Genomic DNA, 24,141 nt, shown 5'->3' with positions numbered 1-24,141 from the left:
GGGCACTTTTGTTTAAATGGAAAGAGGTTTTTCCTCTTACTCATGCTCAATGGTTATGCAATGTTATGCCATGCTTTGATTTGGAGAAGATTTATTGTTCAATTTCTGAATCTCGTCAGGACTTTCAAACATTGTGGAGGCCTTTTCTGAATTATTTTCAAAACTTTTAAAACCTTTAATTCGTTGTTTAAATTCAGATGCTGGCTATTATTAATTTTTATTATATGAGAAGGTACTTTACCTTTTTTTTCTCCTTAATAAACAGCTTCGGTCTTGGTAGGGGTTAGACTTTTTTTTGTAATAAATTAGTATATTTCAATATAACTATTGATTAACTTACATGAATACAGGGTAATGAGATTGTTATGAATAGATATAATGTAATTGGTAGTTTTTATCTTTTCTGACCTTTTATATATACTTTCTTCCACTCTGTATTCTTCCATGTAGAAACTAATAAAAATTTTGAAAAGTAAATTTATTATCAAAGTACAGAGCAGTGGCTGATTGGCAAGAGGCAAACAGCAAGAATATAGGGCGCCTTTTCAGGTTGGCTACCAGTGACTAGTAGTGTTCCACAGGGGTCTGTGTTGAGACCGCTTTTTACGTTATATGTCAATGACTTGGATGACAGAATTGATGGCTTTGTGGCCAAGTTTGCAAATGATACGAACATAGGCACAAGGCCAGGTGGCTTTGAAGAAGTACAGAGGTTACAGAAAGAGAATGGGCAAAGAAATGGCAAATGGAAAAGTGTGGGGAAGTGTATGGTCATGCTCTTTTGGTAGAAGAAATAAAAGGGTAGACTATTTTCTCAATGGAGAAAAAATACAAAATATTGAGACACAAAGGGACTTGGGAGTCATTGTGCAGGATTCCCTAAAGTTAATTTACAGGTTCAGTTGATGGTGAGGAAGGCAAATGTGATGTTAGCATTCAATTTGAGAAGACTAGAATATAAAAGCAAGGATGTAATGTTGAGGCTTTATAAAACACTGGTGAGGCCTCACTTGGAGTAGCGTGAGCAGTTTTGGGCTGCTTATCCATGAAAGGATGTGCTGACATTGGACAGAGTTCAAAGTAGGTTCACGAAAATGATTCTGGGATTGAAAGGCATGTCATACGAGGAGTGTTTGATGACTGTCTCTCCACTCACTGGAACTCAAAAGTACGAGGGGAAACCTACCATTGAAACCTACCAAATATTGAAAGGCCTCGATCAAGTGGATGTGGAGAGGATGTTTCCTATGATGGGGGAGTCTAAGATCAGAGGACACAGCCTCAGAATAGAGGGCGTCCTTTTAAAACAGAGATGAGGAGGAATTTCTTTAGCCAGAGAGTGGTGAACCTGTGGAATTTGTTGCCACAGGGAGCCATGGAGGCCAAGTCATTGGGTATATTTACTGGTAAAAAGTCTCGGCCCGAAAAGCCGACTGTTTACTCTTTTCCATAGATTCTGCCTGGCCTGCTGAGTTCTTCCAGCATTGAGTGTGTGGTACCTACCTCTTGGCAGCTTCCCCACTTTACTGGTAAGAGGACTGATAAAGGGAAATATCCTTTGCTTTGGAAGAGGTGAAGTCGCAGTCAGCCCTGGCACGTAAAGCATCAAAGGGACGCGAGTTGCCACGTCAAAATTGCTGTACTTGGCCCATTCGCCGTGCTCACCCAGTGACCAACCTAATGGAGACGAGAAGGAATATCAGGAAGAATTCGAGATCTTATAGGTCTTGAGTAGTGAGCATTGCAAAGTTCAAAGTAAGTTATCAAGGTATGTATATGTCATCATATACTACGTTGAGATGCATCTTTTGCAGGCATTCACAGGGAAAAAAGTAGAATTTATGAAAAACTATACATAAAGATCAAGTTTAATTATCATTCAATCATACGTTTCCAACCAAATGAAACAGCATTTCTCTGGGACCAGGGTGCAAACTACACCATCAGCAGCACACAGCACATATAGTTATGACAACATTAAAAAATACAGTCATATAAAAAATGAGATAGCCCAAATCCCAGAGTAGCATGGCATGTAGATTGGTGTTGTCCTGGTCCAGCTTGTTCTTCCACCGAGTGTTGCTGGAGAGCAGCCAACCCCCACCTGAGTGCAGATTCCAGCACACCTAAAGGCCTCTGCTCTCTCCCACACCTCCTCGGCATCTTCTTTTCTGGATGGCTGCAACAGGTGACTCGAGGGCACGAGGGTCAGGTCTGCACCACAACTAAGGCAGAACAGCGGTCTCGCCAATGAATCAGTAAACCGGACATGCAGTACTCTATATTACCAATGTCCAACAGGGTCTTGCAATCACCTGAAAAACATCCAAGACTGGTACCATTTGTTGGACTATGCACTCCCTTGGCACAACCATACTTAGCAAGTCCAGGAGACAACACAACAACTTGCGCAGTAAGTCCAGCTCCATTGCTATCAATGGGGTGGACCTGCAGTACTTAACATTCTTAATATCCAGCAGTATCTTGTGATCATAAAAAAGCACAAAAGAATGAACAATTACACCTTTGGTTGGATGGGAGAGGCCACTGCAGCCAAGAACATCACCATCTTCCCAAAGATTCAGAAAGACCGACAAACATCCAACGTGCAAAAGAAGAGAAACTGTGCTAATTGGTTGAGTAATCCTTGGCAAGTTAACAAACATGTAATTCTGAGGAAGTTTTCCGAAGCTGTTTTCCAAATTTCTCTGCTTGATTTGCTTTCCTTTGCCTAAGCTCTCTAATGTCCCTGAGGAATTCCTTCATCACAGGAATTCCATTCACATTCATTCTATCCTCCCTCAGCAGTCTCATACAATTTCCAGAAATCAGAGTTCCCAACCTGATTTCCACTGACCCCTCAGTTGATGGTAGGGGTTTCATAGCACAAAAGAGGTTAGGAACACATCAATTTCACATGCCAGATGTTCCCTTACGTCCCATCTCAATCAGATTCTTGTGACATTATCGATGAGACAACCAGGCTCCCTGTCTAGGTACCTCCTTAGTTTTGACAAGCATTCAAACCTGAAGGGTATTATTAAAACACAAAATGAGCACGAGTCCCCATTTTTCTAAACTCCAGTGTTATACCCGATATCACATTCTTTCCCACGTCTTAATGTTGAAGTCAGTTTAAGTAAACCCAACTATTTAGATTATGCTGCAACAAAACTTCAATAAATTATTTCACTATCCAATCTCATAGCGAAGTTTACAAACACTTGATTTCAGTTCTTTTATATACTGGATGTGGTTGAAGCAAACTCCTTCCATGTTATGTGCCAAGTTCAAGACTCTCCAGGAAATTTGCACTTACCCTGTCTGCACTCATCATAATTTTATATACGTCTATCAAATCTCCCCTCATTTTCTTATGCTCTAGGGAATAAAGCCATAACCAAATTAATCTTTCCCTATCACTCAGATCCTCAAGTTCCGGCAACATCCTTGTACATTTTCTCCGTATTACAGTCATAGAACACTGTAGCACAGAAACACTCACAACACTCTGCAGGAACTCAGCAGGTCGGGCAGCATCCGTGGAAACGATCAGTCAATGTTTCGGGCCGGAACCCTTTGTCAGGACTGAAGAGGGAAGGGGCAGAGGCCCTATAGAGAAGGTGGGGGGAGGGTAGGAAGGAGAAGGCTGGTAGGTTCCAGGTGAAAAACCAGTAAGGGGAAAAATAAAGGGGTGGGGGAGGGAAAGCAGGGAAGTGATAGGCAGGAAAGGTGAAGAAGGAATAGGGGAAAACACAATGGTAGTAGAAGGAGGTGGAACCATGAGGGAGGTGATAGGCAGCTGGGGGAGGGGGCAGAGTGAAATAGGGATAGGGGAAGGGAGGGGGAGGGAATTACCAGAAGTTGGAGTTGGAGAACTGCAGCACAGAAACAAGCCCTTCGGCCATCTAGTCTGTGACAAAACATTAACCTGCCTAGTCTCAACGACCTGCACCCAGACCATCGTCCTCCATACCCCTCCCATCCATGTCTCTGTACCAAATTTCTCTCAAATATTGAAATCGACCCCACATCCACCACTCCTGCTGGTAGGTTGTTCCACACACTCACCACTTTCTGAGTGAAGAACTTCTCTTCATATTTCCCTTCAACCTTTCATCTTTCACCCTTAACCCATGACCTTTAGCTGTAGTCTCACCCAACCTCAGTGGAAAAAGCTTGCATTTCCCTGTCTATACCCCTCAATTTTATATACCTCTATCAAACCTCCCCTCATTCTTCCATGATCTAGGGAATCAAGTCTTAACGTATTCAACCTTTCCCTATAACTCACATCCTCAAGTCTAGTCAATATCCTTGTAAATTTTCTCTGTACCCTTTCAACCTCATTTATATCTTTCCTGTAGGTAGGTGCAGGAAACTGCACACAATACTCCAAATTAAACCTAACAAAAGTCTTATATAAACATAACGTCCCAACTCAACATGACATGCCAACTCCTGTACTCAATACATTGACTCATGAAGGAATATGTGCCAAAATCTTTCTTTACGACCTATCCACTTGTGAAGACACTTTCAAGGAATTATGGATTTGTATTCCCAGATCACACTGTTCTACTGCACTCCTCAGTGCCCTACTGCTCACCATGATGGACCTACCCTGACTGGTCCTCCCATATGGCAACATCTCACACTTGTCTGCATTCAATTCCATCTGCCATTTTTCAGCCCATTTTTCCAGCTGGTCCAGATCCTGCTACAGCCTTTGATAGTCTTAAATTTGATACTTGGTAGTTAGTCACTCTTGATCGTTTTAACATCTTCCATGTTGGTAGATGACTAGACCTACACACGATACTCCAAATTAGGTTAGGCCTCATCAACGTCTGATGAAATTATTTTACCTGTATGCAATATCAACAAATATACAAACGGCTGAGTAGACCCAGTAGCTCCTCACCGTGGTCAGACGTAAACACGATGATTGTATTATTGGCCAGCCCCTCCTCCTCCAATGCATTCAACAGTCGGCCCACTTCACTGTCCATATAAGAGACTGCAGCAAAGTAACTCTGGCGGATCAGCACCTACAAAATATGAAGGGCACACTGGGGTAAATCTGTGAATGACGCACAGATTGGAGGACGTCATGGACAGCAAGGAAGGATATCAAAGCTTCCAGCGGGATCTGGACCGCCTGGGAAAATGGGCTGAAAAATGGCAGTTGGAATTTAATGTAGACAAGTGTGAGGTGTTGCACTTTGGGAGGACAAACTAGGTCTTACACAGCGAGCAGTAGGGCACTGGGGAATACAGAACAGAGAGATCTGGGAGTGTAGATCCATTATTCCTTACAAGGAGAATGGGGTTCAGAGTGATATGGATCAGCTGTGACAAAACGGCAGAGCAGATATGATGGGCCAAATGACCTAATTCAGCTCCTATGTCTTATGGTCTTAGGGTCTTGTGAAAAGTGGTATTACAGGTAGATGAGGTTGTGAAGATAGCTTTGGCACATTTGCCTTCATAAATTAAGGCACTGAGATGGGATGTTATGTTGAACTTACAACATACAAGACATTGGTCAGGGCTAATTTGGAGTATTGTGTACAGTTCTGATCACCTACCTACATGAAAGGTATTAATAAGATTGAATGAGTGCAAAGAATATTTACAAGAATGTTGCCAAAACTTGAGGGTCTGATTTATAGGGAAAGGCTGAGTAGGTTAGGAGTTTATTCCCTAGAAAGTAGAAGATTGAGGAGAGATGTGATAGAGGTGAACAAAATGATTAGGGGTATAGATAGGGTAAAGGGTGACAGGGCAGAGATACATCTCTACCAAAGGAGGTGCAAGGCACTCAGTCCCTCCGCTAGCCTGTAGGTCACACTTGGACAAGGTGCAGCACCTGCTTAGCTCTCCACCCCCCACCCCCCCACTTGCACCACACCGATCACGGTCTCATGAAGCCATGGGCGTATGAGCAGCTGATGCATATCTCAAGTCCTGGTTGTGCAGCCACTGACGCCAGGCAGGCAATCTCTGAAGAGTATTGATAATGGCTGGGGTCACCCGCTTTGTAAAGACGCTGCCCAGAAGAAGGCAATAGCAAATCACTTCCGTAAAAAAATTTGTCAAGAGCAATCATGATTATGGAAAGACCACGATGGTCTACGTCATACAACACAGCACATAACAAACAAAGAGAAGGTAAATGCAAGCAGGCTTTTTTCCACTGTGGTTGGGTGAGACTACAACTACAGGTCATGCGTTAAGGGTGCAAGCTGAAATGCTTATGGGGAACATGAGGGGCAGCTTCTTCACTCAGAGTGGTGAGAATGTGGAACAAGCTGCTAGCAAAGTGGTGGATGCGATTTTGATTTCAACATTTAAGAGGAATTTGGATAGGTACATGGATGGGACGGGTATGGAAGGCTATGTCCAGGTGCAGCTTGGTGAGACTAGTGATATTAATAGTTTAAGACAGGATGGGTCAAAGGACCTGTTGCTGTGTTGTAGTGCTCTCTAACTCAAATGGTATGGGCTTGTAGCCTCACACCCCTCCCCCCTCCACCACCGGTGTGGGGTCACAGGGACAAAATCCTGAATTGCCCACCACACAAGCTGGCGAGTCACCTCCCCTGTCAAACTTTTCCCAAACAGTTGAGCAGTGTTAAAGAATCAAAGGAAGCCTTTTGGCGGTGTTTCTATAAAATTAACATTTGACATTAAGAGGTTTGTTTTCCTCTATTTACCGACTCCAGAAAGAGCCAAGCTCAGACAAACATGTAAGATGATGTTCCAAAAGCTAGAGGAAATGAGCAGATCAGACAGTATCAGTGGAGGAAAATTTACAGCCAACATTTCATCTGGACTGCAAAGAGGCGAGATAACTGGTATAGAAAGGTAGGTGAAGGAGTGGAATATGTCAGTTGGATCGGGTGAATGGCCTGATAGGAAGGCAAAGGTGAAGGGAGGAAATTATGTCAGAAGTTTGAAGGTAATGGGTGGAGTTCATTGCCACAGCTGTGGTGGGCAAGTCATTGGGTATACTTAATCATAAGTTTATAGAGCACTTTTCATACAGATGATGTAGTTCAAAGTGCTTTACGATAGGATAAAAGTACAAACATGAAAATAAAAATAAGAAAAAAATACAAAAATAAGCATGAAAGTAAAAGACAAGGAGAGGTTAGTTAAAAGCAAGGTTAAGTAAATGGGTTTCAAGCTGGCATTTAAAAGTGTCAACTGAGTCTGCATCCCTTGCAGCTTTAGGTATTGAGTTCCACAGTTTAGGAGCATAGTTCAAAAAAGCTGACCTGCCAATTATCTTTCAAGGGAAATAACTGAATTTTAAGAGACTGGAGCAGGACCTGAGAGCTCGAGTAGGGTTATAAAACGAAAGAGATTCTGTGATGTACTTTGGTCCCAGACCACTGAGTGCTTTAAAAGCAAGTAAGCGATCTTCAAAATCAAATTCTAAAAGATACAGGAAGCCAATGCAGAGTAGCTAGCACGGGAGTGATATGTTCCTTAACCTGGTGTTAGTTAGAAGTCTAGTACCAGTGCTCTGAATGAGTTGGTTAGTCAATAGGTTGCTTTGGAAGGCCAATAAAAAAGTGCATTGTGGTAATCTCATCTATTCAATCATCATCATCATAGCTTGTCACACCAGATAGCCAGCCACTCTAGTGTTGTTTAGTTGATGTTGAGCAGGTGAATCAGGTGAGAGTGGGCAGTTGCGCAGAATGTGTTCAATGTTCTGCAACCTTTCGCCACACTCAAAGGATCCGCTGGTCTTTAAACCCCATATATCTATTCAATATAAAGGTGTGAATTAATTTTTCAGCGTCATTATGTGGCAGAAAGGGACGCACCTTTGCAACATTTCTCATGTAGAAATGCTGCTCTGGTCACTTTATGTGGAATTTAAAAATCAAATATGAATGAAGGGTAACACCCTCGTTAGTACCTTCTGATTTTATAAGGGAAGCCAAGTTCTTAAGTTTAACAAGAAGTTTATCTCTTTTGGATTTGGGACCTATCAAAAGTATTTCAGCTTTATCTTCACTTAGTTTTAGGAAATTGTTGCTCATCCAGTTGTTCACTGTAGCCATACTGGAAGTCAGAAAAGATTCTCATTATAAGATGACAAGACACAGGAGTAGAATTAGGCCATTCGGCCCATCAGGTCTGCTCCACCATTCTATAATGGCCGATTATGTCGGGCTTTGTCATAACAACAAAGGTGGACAAAGACAGACAGGTCAGAGCAAGGTGGAAAGGTGAACTAGTGTGTCAGGACGGTGCCAGGAAGCTCAGGATCAATATCTCATCTACGTTTGGTTTCTCCAATGTAGAAGGAGACCACATGGGGAACACTGAGTGCAGCTCACTGGACTGGAAGATATACAAGTGAATCATTGCTTCACCTGACCTTTTTGGGTTCCTGGATGGTGGCAGGGGAAGCAATAAAAAGGTATTGCATTTGCTGTGGTTATATATCTGTGGAATGGGAGTAGTCGGTAGACAATGGAAGAGAAGACTAGGGAGTTACGAAAGGAACACCTCCTTTAAAACCCTGAAAGGGAAGGTGAACCCCGCCCAAGGCTTTTCTGTTCATTTGTTCATGTTCACCCTTTCTAACTGCTCCCACCAATTTACCAACTAGATGATCTTGATTACAGCACATCCTCATGGCAATGCTGGGCTCAACTCATTAAAGTTATTTTCTATCCCTTCCTCACCCAACTTCAACTTAAAACCAACCTATCCTCTCTCTCCCAGCCCTGATAAAGGTCATTTGAACTGAAACATTAAGTACCTATCTTTCCACAAATGCTGCCTGAACTTTTAAGTGCTTCCAGCATTTTCCGCTTACCCATCTCTAACAGCATATTGCTGACTTGTTTTTCTCCAAATTGATAGCTTTAAAACTAAAGTAACACACACAAAATGCTGGAGGAACTAAGCAAGTCAGACAGCATCTAGGGAGAGGAGTAAACATCAACATTTCAGCTGAGACTACTTCTGGTCTGCAAAGGAAGGGGAAAGACGCCAGAGTAAAAAGGTGGGGGGAGGGGAAGGAGGACAGCTAGAAGGTGATAGGTAAAGCCAGATGGGTGGAAAGATAAAGGGCAGGAGAGTAAGGAATCTGATAAAAGAGAGTGGACCATAGAAGAAAGGGAAGGAGGAGGGGATGCAGGGGAGGGGATAGGCAGGTGGGAAGAGGCCAGGGACCAGAATGGGGAATACAAGAGGAGAGGGGGAGGGAAAAAAAATTACTAGAAGGAGAAATGGATATTCATCCCATCAGGTTAGAGGCTACCCAGATGGAATATAAGGTGTTGCTCCTCCACCCCAAGGATGATCTCATTTTGGCACAAGAGGAGGCCATGGACCAACATGTCGATATAAGAATCGGAAGTAAAATATTTGGCTACTGGGAAGTTCCGCTTTTGGCGGATGGAGCGATCCTCGACGAAGCGGTCCCCCAATTTTCGACGGGTCTCACCAGAGTAGTGGAGGCCTCGTCGGGAACACCGGACAAAATAGACGTCCCCAGCAGACTCGCAGGTGAAGTGTTGTTCACCTGGAAGATCTGTTTGGAGCCCTGAGTGGAGGAGAGGGAGGAGATGAATGGGCAGTTTGCAGGGATAAATGCCGGGAGGGAGATAAGTGACGAGGGAAGACTGGACAAGGGAATCGTAGATGGAGCAATCCCTGCGGAAGGTGGGTGGGGAGGTAAAACTATGCTTGATGGTATAATCCCTTTGGAGATCGTGGAAGTTGTAGAGGATGATGTTTTGACGTGGAGGTTCATGGGGTGGTAGGCAGTTAAAATGTTCAGACATTTCTGCCTTGTTATTCAGAATGTCCTTCCAAATTGTTTCAGATTTAAGATGGGGTGTTATCATCATCAACCCCATCCGAGATATACAATTGTGTGTTATCTGCATAACTAGAAATCTCTAATGATATCTCCTAAGGGGAGCACGTACAAAGACAAGGGTAGGGGACCAAGGCAGATTTCCTGAGAAACACCAAAAGATATATTGTATCTCTTAGAAAACTGGTCTCCAAGACAGACAAAAAAATTCTCCGAGCTATATGAATGAAATCAATTAAGGGCACCACCAGAAAAGCCAACCCAGTTCTCAAAGCAATCTAGGGGAACACTGTGATCAATTGTGTCGAAGGCAGCACTTAGATCTGGAAGAATTATTTATATGGTCTCCTTCAGCTTTCTGTGTTTTCTTTCTTGCTGCCAATTGGCGGCTGGGCAATATGTTAGTTCTTATGCGAGGGAGGGGTTGGGGATTTGGGGTTGGGGATTTGGGGTCTGACGTTCTTGTTGGCGTTTTTCCGTGTGGGCAAGCTATTAGTTTTTTGTGTGAAAGAGAGGGTTGGGGGTTTGATGTTATTGTCACTATATTTGTTATGTGGGAGGGGGTTGGGAGTTTGATTTCCTGCTACTGTTTCCTGGCTGGGCGATCTGTTAGGTTTTGTGCGAGGGAGGGGTTGGGGGTTTGGGGTTTGCTAGTTTTGTTTCTTCTACTTTTTCGTGCGGGGGGGTGTTGTTTCAATGATTTCCATCATTTTCCTGTATTTCATGGCTATCTGGAGAAGACAAATCTCAGTTTTATTCTGCATACACACTTTAATAAAATGAACCTTTGAACCAGAACCGAGGCCCTGTTGGCATCAGTGCTGAGCCTAAGGTAACTGACAACTGCTACAAGGGCCATCTCCGTGATTTAAACTTTTCTAGCGTATTGTTCTCATTCAGAAAGTTGTTGAGTTGGTTGAAAATGACTTTCTGCAGAATCTTGCCCAGGAAAGGAAGATTTGATATGAGCCTGTATTTAGCTAGTATGTCACTATCAAGGTTTGGCTTTTTAAAGTAAGGGTTTGAAAGCCACAGTCCTGAAGGCATCTGGAAATACTCTAGCTTCAAGAAATGTGTTTATAATTTTCCTAACAGAATTGAAACACTAGTAAAAGAGTCCTTAAAAAGTGTCGTAGGGACAGGGTTGAGATAGCAAGTAGACTGTTTACTCTTTGTTACAATCTTATAGTTCTTAATCAGAAATACAAGTTGATACCTCTTATCTGAAATACTCGGCGTTGCAAGTGTTTCAGACTTGGATTTTTTTTCCAGATTTTGGAATGTATAATGAGATACCTTGGGATCACCATCATTTCTGACTGAATATCTATGCTCCTGGTAAGCAGTCCTTGTCTTACTCTTGGTCATCACACACATGTACTGAGCAGTAAAAACTATAACATGCTATTAATGAAAATGTAGTGACTGCAAGATAACACAAGCAGCATAGAGCCATCAGAATACCTCTAAAATGCCAGTGAACATGACCAACAGCACATCCTGCTGATGGTTCACCAAACTACTGCTTTTACTAATACTACTTTTAAATATGATTCTACTAAGCTGTGTGTGCTTGGAATCTGTAATTTACACCTTACTACTGTGTTTTTGGACTGATAAAGCGATCTGGTTCTTTGCCATCTCCGAGTGAGTTCGGTGAGATTGGGAACAGAGTATGCAACTTGGAGGTCTGGCAGCCTGAAAAGGACCACAAGCCCATAATCAACTCCTCTCCTTCTCTCCGACTGAGGGATCGAGCCCATGTTCAACTCCATTGCTTCCGTCCAACTGAGGCATCAAGGTAGATGTCGATGAGGATGAGGGCGGAGGACGGGCAGGTGTTTGGCGCCGCCTGCCTGCGTTTGACCGGTCTTCCTCTCCCTGTCGCTGACTGCTGCCGGAGGAAAGTCTTGGGATCAATGTTGCCAGGATTGATTGTTTTAGGGTGACTCTGAGATTCGTGTTGCATGTGTTCCTGGATTCTGGTTACTCGTTTTTTCGCTGATCTCGAGCGGTTTGATTGGTGTGATTGGGCAATTTGGCAAGCAAGGGCCCTGCGGCCCGCATTGGCTTGTGGTGTGGCAAAGAACTGAACTAAACTAAATACTACTGATTTGATGTTTGATATTCTATGTGCTGTTAGCTTGCTTTTTGTCACTTGTGCAATTTCTTTTTTTTCCCCCACATGTTGGGTGTTTGATGTTTTCTTTGAAAGGGTTCCATTGTGTTTCTTTGTTTAGTGTCTGCCTGCGGAAGGACGAATCTCAGAGTTGTATTCTGTATACATACTTTGATAATAAATGCACTTTGGATCCTTGAAACAGCTGTTGACCAACAACAAAGGCAGGCTTTCAGTCTCCACCTATGATGCCAGGATTTGAATAAAAGGTTAGAGTACACTATGTGTATTTTACTTTTTTTTAGGTTTATAAAAACAATCAGCTTTGCAGACTTCTTCTGGTGTTAGATTCTCATCAGTGACAATCCTCAACAACTAATGCCTCTGCTGCTTTGTGTTCAGCAGGCACTCTATCACCACAAATCTTTAATAATTTAATGTCATGCCTTTTCTTAAATTTTTGCAACCAGCCTGCTGCATATTCACAATTACCTTCAATTTTCAATTTGTTGTGATAGATCTTTGCTTGTCTCATGGTCAGCATACTGTTAAGTGGCATATGTGCTTACAAATCCACTCTTTCAGAACACGATTGAGATCTTCATTTTTTTTTGTCTTATGCAGTCTATTTTCTATTTTTCATTCATTTCTGTTAATTCCATGTGTGAGGTCACTTCTCAGAACTGTCTGCAGTGCACAGAGAACTCCACGTCGCCTGGGAACCTTCGAGTGCCTTGTGGAATTTTCCATTTGTCAGTGCTCAAAAAAAATCACAAATTACTCAGGTTTTCGAACTTTGGATTTTCAGGTAAGGGGTACTCAACTTGTAACTTTTGATGTGGTTGCCACCTTTCTAAGAGGTTGGCTGAAGAGGTATAGAAGTTGATTTTTTAAAATTGCAAATTCTTCACATATTGTGAGAAATGCTTGACTGAGGACATTATAGGTTGGGGCAGGGTTCCACAGTCGGTTTATAGTTGAGAACAGTATTCTTGAATGCCTGCTATTCTCTGTAATATTCAGGGAAAAATTGACTCTTCTTGCAGAGCATATAACAGTGTTATAGGAGCCTAGATTTTCCTTCTAGGTGGTCATGGCAAACTTGAGACATGCAGCAATGTTTTCTCCATGGTGTCCTCCCATGAACACCATTTTTGTTCAGTGTTTTTCTTATAGTGCACACATGAACAGAGACTTTAGCAAATTCTAGAGATTTCTGCAGGTCTTTTGCTGTTACCTTTGTGTTTTTTTTACCTCCTTCAGCATTGCACATTGTGCTCTTGGTATGATCTTTACAGAACGCCCACTCCTAGGGAGAGCAGCAACAATACTGAATTTCCTCCATTTGGAGACAATTTCTCTTACTGTGGACTGAGGAACACTCAGATCTATAGAAATGCTTATGCAGCCTTTTCCAGCTTCATGCATCTCTACGATTCTTCTTCTAAGGTCCTCTGAAAGTTGTTTTGATTGAGGTATGGTGCACATAATGAGATCTTTCTTGAAAAGTGCAGACTCTGTCAGTAACCTGACCTTGTGTGTCTTTCTAAGGGCAGAGCACCTCTAAAAACACACCCCCATTGTTAAGTTATTGATTGGAACACCTGACTCCAAATAGCTTTTGTAGAAGGCATTACCCCAGAGGTTCACATACTTTCTTGAACCAAGACTATGATTGTTGAAATGGAGTACCCAGTAATGACGGGAAGTAGTACAACTGCTTGTATCTTATTAGCTTAGGCAAACTGTGTTTCTCTATTACTGTGACTTAGACGAAGATCAGACCACATTTTATGAGTAATTAATGCAAAAAAACAGGTAATTAGAAAGGGTTCACAAACTTTTTCTTGCAACTGTAGGCCATTTGGCTCATACAGTCTGTTTCACAATTCAATCAATGGTATTTATTATCCCCCACTACCCCATTCTCTTGCCTTCTCCCTGTAACCTTTGACACCCATACTAATCAAGAGTCAATCAACCTCTTCTTTAAATATACTCAATGACTTGGCCTCCACAGCCATCTGTGGCAATAAATTCCACAGATTCACCACCCTCTGACTAATTAGTTCATCTCTGTTCTAAAGAGACAACCTTGTATTCTGATGCTGTGCTCTCATGTCCTAGACTCTTCCACTACTGGAAATAGCCTTTCCACATCCACTCTATCTAGGTCTTAGGTTTCAACTAGATCCTCCCTCATTCTTCTAAACTCTAGTTAATACAGATACAGAGCCATAAAACACTCTTCACACATTAACCCTTTTATTCCTGGGATTATTCTCATGAGCCTCCTCAAGACCCTCTCCAATGCAAATGGAGATGAAATGTGTACCTGAAAGTCATCAGGAATGGGTCCATATGGAAAACTGATGTTGAGTGCCTGGACATCATGTCTTGATCTCACGTCAGTCCATGGATTATACGCCACTGGAGGTAGTTTCAATGGGACTTTGGGATCAGGTGCAAGGTGGATCTCTTCACGTGGATACAATTTTAAAAACTCCTAAACAGAACAAAATCTAGAAATTAAATTTACCATTCTAGTGACAGAAAAAAGACACAGCAAAATACATTTAATGATGCCTGAAAGGTGCACATCCTCAAAACCCAGTTCTTTATTCACAGTTTTTAAAAGGTCACGTTAATGAACTTCAAGAATTGTAGTATCATAACAAGACTAGCTTGCAAAGTTCCACTAAAATTCTTCTTCTTAAACCCGTCACATCGACTGGGGCATAGGCCGCCAACAGCAGCTCAACAGTCCTGCACCACTCTCTCAAGTTGCCCCACGTGTAGCACATCTTCTTGGTGTATCCTTTCTCTCCCAGGGATGAGATTGTTGGAGCTTCTGTTGGCGTTTCTGTGGCATTTAGTTTTTACAGGATGGGGTTGATAGCCTGCAAGTCTAACACTCCTTTTCTCAGCCAGGATTGGGACCTTCCATGGTAGAGTTGTAGGTTCCCATACTTGCACCTGAATTTTAGTTCAAACTCTCCAACTGACTGCCATTCTCCCATGTTGCAACATTATACTCAATCAGGATAGTATTCATAGAACAGTACAGCACAGTACAGGCCCTTCGGCCCATAACGTTGTGCCGACCCTTAAATCCTGCCTCCCATATAACCCTCCACCTTAAATTCCTCCATATACCTGTCTTGTAGTCTCTTAAATTTCACTAGTGTATCTGCCTCCACCACTGACTCAGGCAGTGTATTCCATGCACCAACCACTCTCTGAGTAAAAAACCTTCCTCTAATATCCCCCTTGAACTTCCCACCCCTTACCTTAAAGCCATGTCCCCTTGTATTGAGCAGTGGTGCCCTGGGGAAGAGGCGCTGGCTATCCACTCTATCTATTCCTCTTAATATCTTGTATACCTCAATCATGTCTCCTCTCATCCTCCTTCTCTCCAGAGAGTAAAGCCCTAGCTCCCTTAATCTCTGATCATAATGCATACTCTCTAAACCAGGCAGCACCCTGGTAAATCTCCTCTGTACCCTTTCCAATGCTTCCACATCCTTCCTATAGTGAGGCGACCAGAACTGGACACAATACTCCAAGTGTGGCCTAACCAGAGTTTTATAGAGCTGCATCATTACCACGCGACTCTTAAACTCTATCCCTTGACTTATGAAAGCTAACACCCCACAAGCTTTCTTAACTACCCTATCTACCTGTGAGGCAACTTTCAGGGATCTGTGGACATGTACCCCAAGATCCCTCTGCTCCTCCACACTACCAAGTATCCTGCCATTTACTTTGTAATCTGTCTTAGAGTTTGTCCTTCCAAAGTGTACTACCTCACACTTCTCCGGGTTGAACTCCATCTGCCACTTCTCAGCCAACTTCTGCATCCTATCAATGTCTCGCTACAATCTTCGACAATCTTCTACACTATCCACAACACCACCAACTTTTGTGTTGTCTGCAAACTTGCCAACCCACCCTTCTACCCCCACATCCAGGTCGTTAATAAAAATCACAAAAAGTAGAGGTCCCAGAACCGATCCTTGTGGGACACCACTAGTCACAACCCTCCAATCCGAATGTACTCCCTCCACCATGACCCTCTGCTTTCTGCAGGCAAGCCAATTCTGAATCTAACTGGCCAAATTTCCCTGGATCCCATGCCTTCTGACCTTCTGAATAAGCCTACTGTGTGGAACCTTGTCAAATACTTCACTAAAATCCATGTGGATCACATCCACTGTACTACCCTCATCTATATGCCTGGTCACCTCCTCAAAGAACTCTATCAGGCTTGTCAGACACGATCACGATTCACAACAAAGAGATACTGTGAAACATTAAAATTAGAACTTCAAATAAACACAATTTCAGTGATAATTAAACTTAATATCAGCCTATCAACATGGGACAAAGGTCTGCACTGATCACCAGGATCAAGCTCCCTCCACTGCTGAGAAGACCTCCAGGGTCTCCCCTCTCCCCCTATTGCTGACAGGGTCACCGGGGGTCTCCCTCCTCACTATTTTATAATTATTGCTGGGAGTGTTGCCTGAAGCATTGTTGAGGATCCCTCCCTCCCATCCCACAATCTCTTTGACAGTCAGTAATGAGGCGCTTTCCTTCATGAGGGATGATACTCTAGCTGCAGACCCAACAACATTATTTTCAAGATTAACAGGGAGGTCATCTCAACCCAATATTGACCGCCAACCTAAAGCTCTTACAAAAAAAAAAGCGAGAACTCTTGAGGTCTCCTCTATATTGAGAAGACCGGACACAGACTGACAAACCCACTTTGTTAAGCGCCTGTGCTCTGTCTGCAATTCTAGCCAGGACCTCTCAGTGGCTAGTCATTCCAACTCCACTTCCCATTCCCACACTGACATGGTTGTCCTTGGCCTCCTCCACTACCAGTTCAAGGCTAAGTGCAAATTAGCAGACCAGCACCTCATGTTCAAACTAGACATTGTCCAAACTGGTGGCACAAACACCAAATTCTATACCTGGTAACTATTCCCTCTTCTGTCCGAACCCTTTCTCTCTTCTCCTTGGAGCAGACTCAAGTGGCCTTATTTTGCTCCGATGTCTTATGGCTTCATCCAACCATCCCCTATCTTTCACCGTACCACCCTCTCCACCTGCCCATCACACACACACTGCTCCCTCACGGGCTGTACTCCCCATCTCCCTCCCAAATTACATGCTCAACCTTCCTCTCCTGTCAAATTCCTACAAAGAGTAACGGAAAATCCTACAGAAGGTAATGGATACGGCCCAATCCATCGCTAATAAAGCCCTCACCACCACTGAGCACATCTACATGGAGTACTGACGCAGGAAAGCAGCATCCGTCATCAGGGACCCCCACCATCCAGGCTATGCTCTCTTCTAATTGCTGTCATCAAGCAGGTACAGGAGCCCCAGGACCCACACCACCAGGTTCAGGAACAGTTACTACCCCTCAACCATTCTGAACCACAGGGGATAATTTCTCTCACCCCATCACTGAAATGTTCCAACACCCTATGGATGAACTTTCATGTACTCTTCATCTCGTGTTCCTGATATTTATTGCTTAAGTATTAATTATTGCTATCATTTATTTTTTCTTTTTGCATTTGCAGTTTGTTGTCTTTTGTACATTGTTGTCTGTCCTGTTGAATGCAGCCTTTCATAGATTCTATTATATTTCTTGATTTACTAAGAATGCCAGCAAAAAATGAATCTCAGGGTTGTATACAACGACATATATGCACTTTGATTATAAATTCATATTAAGCTTTGACAATTCCATCACCTTCAGCCTTCTGTCACCTAAAACCTTCCAGCTATTGACATCAGTACCACTCTTCGACAACCCCCTCACCTGGTTGACACTCCCCCACCTGGATCCACCTATCACCCACCAGCTCTTGCTTCTCCTCTTCCTCCCACCTTTCCATACTGGCCAACTCCCATCTTTCAGTCCAGGAGAACGGCTGAAAGTTCAAAGCACATACATATCAACATATACAACCCTGAGATCAATTCTCTTGTGCACATACAAAACAAACCCATTATAGAATAATAACCATATTAGTATCAACGAAAGACCACACCAACTTGGGCTTCCCACCAGCGTGCAAAAGACAGCAAACACTGCAAATACAAAAAGAAAGAAATAATAATAAATAAATAAGCCATAAATATCAAGAACATGAGATGAAGAGTCCTTAGAAGTGAGTCCATGGGCTGTGGAAACATTCCAATGATAGAGGGAGTTGAAGTCTAGTTCAAGAGCCTGATGTTTGAGGGGTTCCTGAACCTGGTGGTGAGACTCCTGAGGCTCCTGTACCTTCTTCCTGATGGCGGCCATGAAAAGAGAGCATGTCCTGGGTGGTGAGGGGGTGGGGAGGGGGCTCCTTGATGATGGATGCTGCTTTCCTGCAACAATGCTCTGTGTAGATGTGTTCAATGGTGGGGAGGGCTTGACCTGATATATCGACAGTCCATTCTTCCCCCAGCCCACCCCCCCCACCAAAGATGCTGCCTGACTTGCTGAGCTCCTCCAGCACTTTGTGTATCATTCCAGAATCCAACATCTGCAGTCACTTGTGTCTCCAGAAATGGATGTTATTGCATTTCACTACAGAAATATGAAGGTGATTTTCAAATGGATGAAGCCAAATAAAAGCCAAATAATGTTAGGCAGTGAAATCTCTTGTCCAGTGGTGGCAAACCTACTTCGGGAGTATGTGCCCAAAATGGCAACAATCTTCTGAAATATTCTCTCCCATGTCATGGTAATTTTTAGCAGAGATTATCATTGATTAAGGAATTAATTACAATAATCATGGTCTTTAAGGAAAATAGAGGAATCCCACTGATTATTTTATCTTTTTATCTTTTATTTTTATGTTTGGATTTTATCACATTGTAAAACACTTGGATTTACATCATCTGTATGAAAAATATATAAATAAGTTATTATTATGTGTATTCATTGTTTTATTAAAGATATAGAGACAAACTGAAATAAACAAGATTTTAGAAAACATTTTCAAATATTAATACTAATCTTTTAAGATGATAATTGAAAAATAAAATTCATGCAGGTGCTAAACTACATACAGTATTTACTGTTATCACTAAATATCCAGTGCTTGCTCACAAATGACAAAAGAATAAATATAAATGACGACGCTATTGCCAATTGGCCCAAACATTTCTATCTGACACGTACACCAGATCTGTGAGGATTTTAAAACGTATCATTCAATGTAACATGTTCTCACAACTACCTAGCTGGCCCCAAGCCCTTGTGAGACATTTCCTGTGAAAACACCTCACTGCTCTCACATTGTAAAAAAAATTATTTGCTGCTTCATCTGGCAGTGAAGATAATGCCGATGTGGCTTTTCATCATGGGCAGGGCATGAAGATTCAAGAGGCGACACTGCAGGCTGTCTGCCAACATTTTTGATTGTGCCATCTTGGGCACCTGTGCCACAGGTCTGCCACCCCTGTTCTAGGCAATAATGTGCAAACACAACAGTACTTTTAACTTGCTACCTGTGGATATTTGAGTGGAATGTGTGGTTTATGATAACCAACGGCTAAAAAGAACGGGCTTCCGGTGTTTTTTGTATTTCTCAGTAAACGAATTGCTTCATTAGTGCTCTGGATATCAGGCAGTGTGCGCTCCGGCATCTCCTCCACATCCACTGGACAGACCAGGTTTGCATATCTTTTACCATCTGGTCCTCTGCACACCTAATTGGAGATAAACCACAGGTGAAAAAGGTTCGCAGCCTGAAACATTGAACATTTATTCCTTTCCACAGATGCTGCCTGATCTGCAGAGATACAGAAGCCTGAAGACCCACACCTCGGGGTTCAACAACAGCTTCTTCCTTGTCAACATCAGGTTCTTGAACTGACCTGCAAAACCAAAACACTATCTCAAGCAATACTTCTTTTCCACCCTCTCAATCTTGTGCCAGTGTCAGTATGTTGTTTCTGTTGTTTATTTTTGCACAAGTCTATTTAATTAGATGTTAATTTATGCTTTGATATACTGTACTGCTACCGCAGAAAGCTGATCTTCATGGCACTTGTACCCTACGTCTGCGCACTCAGTGGCCACTTTACTAGATACACCTGCCCATTAATGCAAAATACAATCAGCCAATCATGAAGGTCTTCAAGCATTTTTCTGAAGTAAATTGTGGTAAACTATAACCGCAAACAATGAAGAGTTAAGCGAAGGAAAAGCAAATTCGCAATATGTGCCCTGATGCTACACTTGGAGTTGGTGCCGTACTGGTTGGAGTGAATGATTCGGAGAGCAGAAGGTGAGACAGGGGAATTCCGATGCATGTCCAACTAACCTAGGTGCGAGGGTAGATTGCTACAAACGCCAAGCTAATTTGGAGGGGTCAAGAATGGCTCTTTGGCAGCGAAATCTTGACCTGGAACATATCACTGGGCAGCGGGCTCTAAGCCTGGAGCAATTCGCCATGGCGAAGCCCAGGTCTTAATGCGAAGCATGATTCGCTGTTTGAACAATTTAAACGCCAGTCCAGATAGACTGGAAAGGCAGAGTGTTGAGTGTTGGGTGAAATCTAGGCCCAGAGCCATTTGCTATGGCAGAGCTCAGGTCCTAATGTGGGATATGATCGACTGTTTGGGCAATTTAGTCGCCAGCCCAGATAGTCAGGGGAGCTCCCTCCACAGTGCTAAGGCTATGAGACTAAACCCAGCTGCTGTGCTTGCAAACTTTGCAGCAATTTGTCCTGCTAATGTGGTGAACTAAATACCAAGGCTTTGGGCCTACTTCAGGCTGTTCCTGGGATTTGGAATTAAGGACTCTATTTGGTTTGGAATGCTGTTATTGCTTGAATGATGTTTTTGTTTTTTTCCCCCTATCTCTGTAAGTACTGGGGTTAGTCTCTTTTTTTAAATTGGATTCTTTAAGGTTCCTTGCTTTGCGACTGCCTGTAAGCAAACAAATTTCAAGGTTGTATAATTTATACATTCTTTGAAAGTAAATGTACTTTGAATCTTTGAATGTGCAGCAACTTAATGCATAATCGCATGCAGTGGTCAAGAGGTTCAGTTGTTGTTCAGTCCAAACACCAGAAGAAATGTGACCTAGGTGAACTTTTACTATGGGATGATTGTTGGTGCCAGAAAGGGTGGCTCGTATCTCAGAAACTGCTGATCTCCTGGGATCTGCCACACACAGCAGTCTTTAGAGTTTACAGAGAATGCTGCAAAAAGCAAAAAAAAAAATCCTGCGAGTAGCAGTTGTGTGAGTGAAAACCCTTTGTTAATGAGCGGTCGGAGGGGAATGGCTGACAGGAAGGCGACGGTAACTCAAATAACCACACGTTACGACACTGATGTACAGAACAGTAGCTCCAAACGCACATGTCAAACGTTGAAGTGGATGAGCCACAGCAGCAGAAGACTGAACATACATTCCAAGTGGCCACTTTATTAGCTACCTCCTACCTCCTGTATCTAACAAAGAAGGCACTGAGTGTAGGTCTATGACAATAAACTTCAACTTGGACTTGCCTTGGCATTTTTATATTTCTGTGTTGAAGGATGAAATGGAGGGAATGACCAGCTGTACGGATAGTCATCAGTATAATTGGACACGATTCCTAAAAGATGAAGAACACCAGTTAAGCTTCAGGCTCCTGAGTTATGACAGATAACCACCCAGTGATTAGAGTCGAAGGGCACTACAACACAGAAACAGGCCCTTCCACCCATTCTGTCTGTGCTGCAAATGGAGCACAGTCTTCCATACACTTCCCTTCCATGTAGCCATCCAAATTTCTCTTAAACATTGAAATCAAACGCACATCAACTGTACCTCTTCCTAGAGATGCTGCCTGGCCTGCTGCGTTCACCAGCAACTCTTATGTGTGTGGATTGCACATCCACCACTTCCGCTGGCAGCTTGTTCCACTCCCTACCACCCTGAGTGAATTAGTTGTCTTATTCTGACACACGTAATAAGAATGTTGACCAAAGAACGTGCAAAGGTTTACGGGGTGTAAAATTCACAGCAGATTAACAGATAGGACAGTTATCTTCACACAAACTACCATCAGCTTGACTCTGCACCCAACTCAATGCTTTGCCCTTCTGGGAGAAGATACAGGAGCTTGAAATCACCCATGTCTTGATGAAATAATGGCTTGCTCCTCACTGCTGTCACAGACTCCTCAAGCAACCCGTCTGTCACATTCCCTTTCAGTGGTGCTGCCATGTTGTTGCACTCTATTCTACCTCTCAGTTATTCTGTTATTGCCACTTCAGCATTCCTTTTTGCACCACTTTATTGTTCTGCATTTGTCACTGTGTTTATTCGAACAATGCATACAGTGAGCAGAGACTTCAGATTGATCACATGTACATTGAAAAACAAACAAGCCAATGCCAGTGTTGGAGACCACGCACGGGAAATTATCCTGTATGACCTGCCCGCTGATCCAATCCAGTAATAATGCCAAAAAGTCAATAAATGTATTGGATCCTTTATTAGTAACCAGCAAGACAAACAACCTTGAAGTGATGAAACTAATGAAACTAAAAGCAGCGATATGAAATGTACTTAATCAAAGTTAAGTGGTCAGTAAAAGATACCACACCCAGCAGACCTTAGCTCTAAACTGCCCTGGATAAAGTGTGAATATGTAACCAAACCCTCTGCTTCTACCACGTCCCCACCCACATGACTAGCTACCATAATAAACAAGCAACAGAGAACACAATGCAGATTGAAGACAGATGCACAGCTCCTAAACGTGCAGTGAAATGCACCTTTTGTATTAACAGCACAATCTAAGGATGTGCTGGGGGCAGCCTGCAGTGTTGAGCAGCAGTTCTGTGGGCGAAAATACCTTGCTAATGAGAGAGGGCAGAGGAGAATGACCAGACTAGTTCAAGCTGCCAGGAAGGTGACAGTAACTTAAATAACCACACATTACAACAGTGGTGTGCATGAGAGCATCTCTGAATGCATAACACATTGAACCTTGAAGTTGCTGGGCTACAGCAGAAGACCACATTGAGTTCCACTCCTATGGTCACTATTATTGACACTCCTGTACCATAAAGTAGCCATTGAATGTAACTGCGATCCTGCAGACAACAGCACGTAAAGAAGGCACAGCAACACCTTTACATTCTTAGCAGTTGGCGAAGATTTGGCATGACATCTAAAACTTGGACAAACTTCTACAGATGCCTGGTGGAGAATATATTAACTGGTTGCATCACGGCCTGGTATGGAAACACCAATGTCCTTGTACGGAAAAGCCTACAAAATGTAATGGATACAGCCCTATCCATCATGAGAAAAACACTCCCCACCACATCTACAAGCAGTGCTGTTGCAGGAAAGCAGCATCAATCATCAAGGACTCCCAGCACCTAGGTCATACTCTCTTTTCGTTGTTGCCATCAGGAAGGAGTTACAGGGACCCTCAGGACTCTCACCACCAGGTTCAGGAACAATTATTACCCCTCAACCACCAGGCACTTGAACCAAAGGGGATAACCTCACTCAACCCCATCAAGGACTCTTCATCTCATGTTCTCCATATTTATTATTACAGGTTTCCCCCGCCATCCAAAGATAGAGCGTTCCTATGAAACGGTCCGGAAGCCGGAAGCGAAGAAGCAATTACCATTTATTTATATGGGAAAATTTTGTGATCGTTCACAGACCCAAAAATAACCTATCAAATTATGCCAAATAACACATAAAACCTAAAATAACAGTAACATATAGTGTGACAAAAGACCAAGTTATCAGAAGATTGATGCCGATGAGAGAGATAAGAGAGACAATGGGGAAACATTCAAAATGTTAATGAGAGACGAGAGAGATTAACGAAAAGAGACACAGTTCTGAGTATTGACAGACCGGTTGCTTTGAATCTGAACTATTTGAAGTTTGATGGACAGGCGATACCCCAGCAGCGGGATAAAAGGAACAGGTTCGTTAAGGCACGACAGACTCCACGAGATAACGAAACCCTGGAAGTGCAGAGTGCCCCCCCCCACAAGTTGGTGGGAGTTTTGGAGGTCTGATCGCGGGACCGACTATAGACGCACAGGGTGAAAAGGTACGATCAGCAGGAACCTGGTGTGCGTGTCCACCCTTGCCTGGGTGCCGGGTTCACTGCGGAAG

The 24,141-nt window shown here is 43.0% G+C and overlaps 1 protein-coding gene across 1 annotated transcript in view; it reads right to left on the bottom strand.

Annotated features, from left to right (window-relative positions):
* Positions 1 to 24,141, bottom strand: part of ids (iduronate 2-sulfatase) — a 53,401-nt gene that overhangs the window by 2,187 nt on the left and 27,073 nt on the right. Inside the window, 5 exon segments of the mRNA XM_072271043.1 lie at positions 1,504 to 1,677; positions 4,925 to 5,051; positions 14,308 to 14,478; positions 19,500 to 19,700; positions 21,510 to 21,598. Coding sequence (XP_072127144.1) covers positions 1,504 to 1,677; positions 4,925 to 5,051; positions 14,308 to 14,478; positions 19,500 to 19,700; positions 21,510 to 21,598 — 762 coding nt within the window.

The sequence above is a fragment of the Mobula birostris genome, chromosome 10 (genome assembly GCF_030028105.1).
Source record: "Mobula birostris isolate sMobBir1 chromosome 10, sMobBir1.hap1, whole genome shotgun sequence".
NCBI classification, from domain to species: domain Eukaryota; kingdom Metazoa; phylum Chordata; class Chondrichthyes; order Myliobatiformes; family Myliobatidae; genus Mobula; species Mobula birostris.
The sequence above is the reverse complement of the archived record's forward strand: the minus strand, read 5'-3'. Positions and strand labels throughout refer to the sequence as shown.